The sequence below is a fragment of the Buceros rhinoceros genome, unplaced genomic scaffold (assembly GCF_000710305.1).
Source record: "Buceros rhinoceros silvestris isolate BGI_N320 unplaced genomic scaffold, ASM71030v1 scaffold42734, whole genome shotgun sequence".
In the NCBI taxonomy this organism is placed as follows: domain Eukaryota; kingdom Metazoa; phylum Chordata; class Aves; order Bucerotiformes; family Bucerotidae; genus Buceros; species Buceros rhinoceros.
In genome coordinates, this window is record NW_010409639.1 from 1,177 (window position 1) to 8,093 (window position 6,917).

Below are 6,917 nucleotides of genomic sequence, written 5' to 3' on the forward strand. Positions count from 1 at the left end.
CATGAGGTGGGCACCCCAGCAGCAGAGATTGCTCGTTCCAACCGCCTTGCTATTCCTACGGCTGTATACTCTTTTACGTGAAACAGCGACATTTGGTGGATCTCTGTTTAATCTAAATATAGCCCAGGAAAAGTCAAGTCGCTGCAGCGTTACTCTTACACCCAGATAAAGGAGGGGGTCGGGTGGGTGGGCAGACATTTATAAGTCACCTCTCAATGCGTTTTGCTGCGATGCTTACCCGAATTATTTGGTTGTGTGGCTCAGCACCGTGGGATTGGGGATTTAGCGTGAGTAAAGCGCAACCCACTCTGTAAAGCCTTCCTCCGGTTCCTGCTGGCCCTGAAAGCGCCTGTCACTGTTATTGTCCCTGTCACTCCACCTGGAGAGCAGCTGCTGCTCTCGGCATGTTTCACCCCTGGGGATCCCACGGGGACGCAGCGAGGTGAAGCAGAGCAGGGCGGATTCGAGGGAGACAATAGTAACCTGTGCTCAGAGCTGCCCTTGGAGATCAGAACAAATCCCCACCGCGAAAGAAATGCCGTATATCTCACGTTCACTTGTGAGCGACCAAGGCTAGTCCCCGTGGGGATACAGGGCAAGGGGCAGTCCCCTCCTTGAAGAGCCACAGGCTAAACAGGTGAGACAAAGGGTAGGGGAGTAAAACCAGCCGTTCTGGCAGCCCTCCAGCTCCTTTCCACCACCGTGCTGCTTCGGCTACACTAAGCCAGCCAGATGCACACAGCTATTCCCCAAGCTGGTTTTGTGCAGGGAACTGATAACTGAATGTCTTGTCCTTCCTCATCCGTGTCTGCTCAAAGACCATCTCATTTCCATGCCTCCCAGCCACATAATCTCACACTCAGAAGGTCTGACCAGGCCAAATTGCTGCGTATGGAAGTGGTTCAAAATGACGGTTCTGGGCAATAACGTCAGGCAGCACCACTTGCGGGAGGGTGAAGGGGATCCCGAGAAGGAGCAGAAAAAGGTGCTAGGCTGGCTTAGCGGAGACGGTTCTTGTCCTGTCAGAGGGGAGAACGAGAGGATCGCAGTCTGGCCCCACCTAGGATCATATTCAGTGCTGGAAGTTTCTGTTTCCTGCCCCCCAGAGTTCTCCCGTTGGGGATGAACGCACCACGCAAGTCAGCAGCCGGGACAAGGAAAGAAAAAGCCTGTCAGATCAGTTCTTAAATTAGATGGACAATGAATGATGAGTCTGTTCCAGGCGAGCAGAAAGGGACGGATGGAACGAGGGGCCCTGGGGAAGGCAACAAGCTACTGCTCTAAGGCTTGGTGAAGGACAAACAGGGCTTGAGACAGAAATACCTTGAAAGCACGATCAGATCCTCAGGCAGGGTAAATCAGCTGGTGATTTATTCACACGGGGTGATTCGCTTTTCATGCAATACTGTGTCTGTATTTCCAAGTACAAATTCCCTTGGCACAAGGGCACGTGAGGCAGATTTGTTCCCTGTGGCGAATGGAGAAAGACCTCACGTGCAAGAGTGTCAGTCTGCTGCCTTGCTACCATGTGCCTCAGTTTCCCCACTGAGTAATGGATGTTGGTGGGAAATTCAGATCAGAAAGTAGGTCCCTATGAAGCTCCCCCACTGCCCACAGGCTGCACAATCCAAATGAGAGAAGGAAAGCTTGCTGCCAGGAGAAGGGGATTAATCAGCAGGAGATGACAGCAGAAGTCCAGCCTTCCGTTAATTAGAGGAAGGCATGAGCTGATTCAGGGAGCGTCTCCCCCACTGCACTGGGGAGTGTGCTCCTGCAGTCACATTCCTCTGCTCCCTGGAGAGAGAAGGAGTTTCTAGGTACTGGTTCAAATCACAGCCTTGTCAAGCAGAACTGCGTCATGTAATAGGTGACACGAGACCCTCCCCTGGGGAGAAGCCGCAGGCCTGCCAGGAAGATAAACACGTTCGGCACTGCACAAATCAGGCTGTTACCACGTCAGTCACAGGGGCTGGGATTCGGCTGAAAGGTGGCTGGGAAGCAGAGCTGGAGCCCAAGCCTTTCACAGCAGTATGTCAGAAGCACAGACCACCCCCATCACCCATCATTTGTGCTGGAGAACTTCCTCTCCTGGTGGATTCCGTCCAGGCTTTGAGAATCTGCACAGCAATCCTTCAGCCTGGCAGAACAAAGCCCAGCGGCTGCACATACCGGCTGTGGACACGGACCAGGCTAGAGCAGAATTAAGGTATAAGGGGACTGAACTGTGGGGCTAGGGCTGCTGCATCACCTCACGGTGTTATTGCATGCGAATGCTTTGCTAAGGGATCGAGCACAGCCCAGCTCTGCATTGTGAGCTTGATACTGACAGCAGGAGATAAAATTATCTGGCTTGTCCTGTGCAGATGAGGCCAGACAGTTCCTTCTGGCTTGTAAAAGCATCCATCCGCATGCATATATATAGCAAGTGGCATAATGAGACCCTACCTTCAGTCATGGCTGTTGGACACGACTGTTCTACAAACAAGAAATACACAGCATTAATCCTGGGCTTGGTAAGAACATCTTTTTTGGAAATATTTCGATAAGGACCTTTCTTCACCCTTTATGGCTTAGTGATGCCTGGTTAGCACACACGGACATCTTCCCAGAGCATTCAGTCCTGCTTTAGTTACACAGAGCGGTGTCCTCCTCCAGCAGTCTGGAGAAAAGATAACAGGGGAGACCTGCTGGATAAAGCACGAACCAGACCCAGCTGCCCCCAGGAGGGTTGCGCTGGAGGTATTTTATGTACCTTTTCTATATTGCCAGCACCGTGAGAGCTTTTCTAATTCGTCTTCTGGAAGATGAAATGCCTACCATGACACCGGCAATGCCATTTTCAGCCTGCTCACATAGGACTGAAACAGCTCGTTAAGTCATCTGCAATCAGTGGTGAGGCCCTAAAGCTTTGCATACTTGATACGCTGCCATACAGCAATTTTCTCATCTGAAGAGAAGCAAGAACAGTCTTCCCCATTTTCTCTCTCTCTGCCAAATGACCCCTTTCTTTCTTTTTTTTTTAAACTGTTCCCTTAGAAACAGCCAGCGGAGCCCTTTCACCCCTGCTCCTCTCTCCAGCACTGCCATTCTCTGCTGCTCCCTGCGGTCTCTCCCCGCTCGCACTGAGCAGGACACAGACTCGCACAGCCCTTTGGGAGCATGCCTGGGGAGGGAACCGAGACGATGTTTATGGCAGAAGCGCTGCAGCAAGGGAGGTGGCACATGAACCTCCGTGCTGTGACCTCAGTTGACAATAACAGCGTTGCTGGCAAGCTGTGGCTGTTCCCCTCCCTTCAGACCCCCCCGGCCGAGCGAGCTGTCAGGCTCTAAAGGCTGAAAACGCCTGGTGCAGCTTCTTGTCACCTTCACGCAAAGAAAATGTTAACCCCAACCTACTTCTAGCTCTAGCCTGAGCTTACAGTTTCACTTGAGCATTTCATTATGAAATGAAGTCACCCTGTTTGCTGGAAACACATCAGCCCTTACTGTCAGTTCCAGCAGCTTCTGGCCAATTTCTTTCTCAGAGCTTAGGAAAGTTGGAAAGGACCGAAGCAATGGATAGGAACAGGAATCTCTCCATAGCAGATTTTTTGTGCTGGAAAAGATTACGTGATCTACAGAGACATGTGAACCAGGGAAAAGGTTCAGAGCACATCTGTGATTGAAATAAACCCAAAGAAGTTCAGTCTGGCTCTGAGCTATGCTGGTTCTGTCTAAACACGGGTCTCCAAAACACAGATTGGGATGTGGAAGATAACCGCTGCATGAATTCACACTGTTTGTCCTGTCAGATCAGGGTTCTCATGGCCAGGTGTGAGTTTAAATCACAATGCTTGAAAATTAGTTGCCCAGCAGGCTCTTTTGAAGTGAAAAGGTCTTTATTAAAACTCTAGATCTTCTCCCTCTCCACAGGACTGCCAAAAGCCATTTTGACCTTGCTACATTTCTGCTCAGGGAAGTTTCTTACTGAGTTTCTTTCTCAGGAAAACACTCAGGCAAAGGCATCTGCGGCATCGCTGTAAGGACAGCCTCGGATTCAATAACTGGCCTTTTGGAAGCCTTTTTGTGTGCTGCAGCATCAAGCAGGATGTTTGTGTTTACCAAGATTAGGAATCCAGAAACCTGTTCATTCTCACCTCCACTTTGGCTGCTGCTTCTGAAATTAAGTCTCCTGTTCTCCAGAGAAACTATCCACACATTCCTCTCTCTGTTCACACTAGGAGCAAAAATTCACGGTGAAGTATGTTCCGTGGGAGCTAACATTCGGTGGGTTTGATTGTGTGGAGGACATCTCTGCAGGGATTGGATAGTCAGTCTCGTATCTCTTTGTAGTTTTTATCCACTGTGGAAAAACGTATGAGGTGAATTTCAGGGGGCTTTGGCTTCCTGTCATCCCATAAATACTCTGGAGAAAGCACCTTGGAGGGTTTGTGGGAAAGGAAGTGCCTGTTGAGATGACTTTCTTCCTGCCAGGCTGCCATGATCCCATTAGCTTTGTCCATCAAGATGGTCATGTGGCAAGTCTTGGTGAACTCATAGCCTTTCTCGACGAGCCCTCCAAACACAGCTCCTCCGTAGTAGAAGTCCCCCTCTCCATCAGGGATGTAGGCTGCTGAAGATCTCCTCCTCTCATAAGGGAAATAGCTTCGAGAGACACTGAAATAGCCAGGGTGTATGGCTGCTACCATATCACCCAGGGTCTCTGGCCCCCAGGCATTGTAGAACACCATGTCAATGTCCAGGCAGAAGAGGTAGTCCACCTCCTGATGGCTTGTCTCTGCTATGTGCTTGTTTATGGCTTCCATCCTGAGCATGGATATCTCTTGCCAGCTGGGGTATTTCTTGATGGGGACAATGACAAACCGTCGTCCAGGTTGCAGCTGAACATCGGAAATTGCCTCAGGGTTGTCAGTGAAGATGTAATAGTTCACCCGATAGCCCTTCATGAAATGTTTCTCTGCTGACTCCAAGAAGCGGCCCACGAACCTCGTGTATCTGTGCAGACACAACACACGGACAGCACAGCGGAGACAGGGGGACAGGTGCTGGGTTATGAAGGGTACTTAAATGAATGGAAGATGACAAGGGATGAAGAGTGTGGACCAGCTATTGCTGCAGGGATCCATACACTGTACATGCAATAGGTGAAGTACAGGGGTGGACAAGGACAGGATAGATTATCCCTGTGCTGACCAACCAGCCAGCTATCTACAGCTCTAATTCCCAAGGCACGTGCCAGTTCTTCAAAATACTGACCATGCTTCCAGGTGAGTTGGTGCAGAGTCTGTTATCTACTGTGATTACGGACACAATACAAGGGCATAAAAGTTTTCTACAGCCCGGGACAGATTTCAGCTCTGCTGAGGACAAGAAGGGCCCAAAATGACCTTTCTACAGAGGAAGGACATCCACCCAAGAACATGCCGATTAAGTGGTTCACTTACTTACTTTCCAATGGCAAAGGCTGTCACCCCTATGGTGAGATTCAGTGGCCTGTAGGCACTGTCTAGGATCTCAGAATTGAAGGTTCCTTCCCAGATGATGGGGGCCAGCCATGGTGTGACTGTCAGCACATCCTGACGCCTGAGGGAAGAGAAAGGGAGTGTTAATGAACAGTTCCTTCGGGTTTCAAGGCCAGTAAAAGGGAAAGAAACACTCAAAAAGCAGCTAGAAGAGTGTGCATAGCAGCATTAACTCATTATGGATGGTATTATCTCCAGATTTTTTTTCCCTTTTATTTAAGGTTACTGAGCACGGACATTTCAGTTCCTGGGGTGAAATTAAGCACTTAACGAACTGGCAAACACCCAAGGTACTACTAAAGTCTCATTTAAGCTCATAGGACTTTTCTGCCGAGGAGAGTTTAATGACCACTGAACTCACAGAATGAGAAACTATACACGTGTGATCAGGCTGATGCAGATTGCTACATACCGATTAAACCACAAGTAATAATATTAAAATTACTATTCAAATATACCCCATTGCTATGTTGTTAAAACACAGCTTGTAGCATGACAGTTTATTTTTCCAGTATTTATATATAGCTTTAACACATTCAGAATTCAAAATTCTTGATGGGAGCCAGCATTCAAATGTGTAGCAAAGCTACGGAAAATCCTTAATCTCTGCGTGGGCGGCAGAAATATTGAGCACACAGGCAGCAGAGTCTGATCGTGCCCTGCTGCAGCCATGCAATGTTCCTTCAACGTTCTCCTGCATTTCCAGGGTTTCTTTCCTACCGCTTTGATTTTAAACCAAGATGTCATTTCTGACGTGCAGCTCGCCCTAGCCTACTGACGCTCGCCCCAGCCCATGATCTGTAGCACTCTGCTAAATGAAATTTGTCATGCACAGCACAGGGACACACTTGGGGGCTGAAGCAGTCTCCTATCTGACAGGCTCCCAAGGCAGTAAGAGCACAAAAAGGAAGCCAAGGGACCTGTGGGGAGCGGTGTGATGGCTGAGGCAGTGGTACGCTCTCAGCTCACCTCTGATACCCTCAGTCTGCGTGGATACAGGAATAACAATTCCACCCCCCCCTTTAGTAACGCCTATCATTAAAAGATTGCATTATATAAAGAAGAATGATTTGGTTTGTAGAAAGTGTACTGACTGAGCTGTTTTTCTGGGTTAATTACCCTTTTTTGGAGGGGGAGAGAAAAGGTAATCTGCAAGTTTGTTTCTCGAAGCGGGCTTGTCTTCATTTCATTTTGAAGGGCTGCAGTGGGTTTCCCAACGACCCACTCGCATGGTGTGCACCCTCTCAGGGAGGGCGAGTGAACTCCCTTCAGAAGACGCAGAGCACTGAAAGCAACAGGATTCTCTCCTCATTTAGTCCAGGATGTACTAGGCGATTTCACACGTTAATTTATTCCAATACAGAAGAGAGAAATATTTGGGCCTAACACATCCTG

At 49.0% G+C, this 6,917-nt stretch overlaps 1 protein-coding gene across 1 annotated transcript in view; it reads right to left on the minus strand.

Moving 5' to 3' along the window:
- Nucleotides 1-4,263: 4,263 nt before the first annotated feature.
- GBGT1 (globoside alpha-1,3-N-acetylgalactosaminyltransferase 1) overlaps nucleotides 4,264-6,917 on the minus strand; it is a 6,067-nt gene continuing 3,413 nt past the window's right edge. The window contains exons 5-6 of the mRNA XM_010135294.1: nucleotides 5,449-5,583; nucleotides 4,264-4,995 (exon numbers count right to left, since the gene is read on the minus strand). Coding sequence (XP_010133596.1) covers nucleotides 4,311-4,995; nucleotides 5,449-5,583 — 820 coding nt within the window. The 3' untranslated portion in view covers nucleotides 4,264-4,310. The remainder of the gene's footprint in view (nucleotides 4,996-5,448; nucleotides 5,584-6,917) is intronic.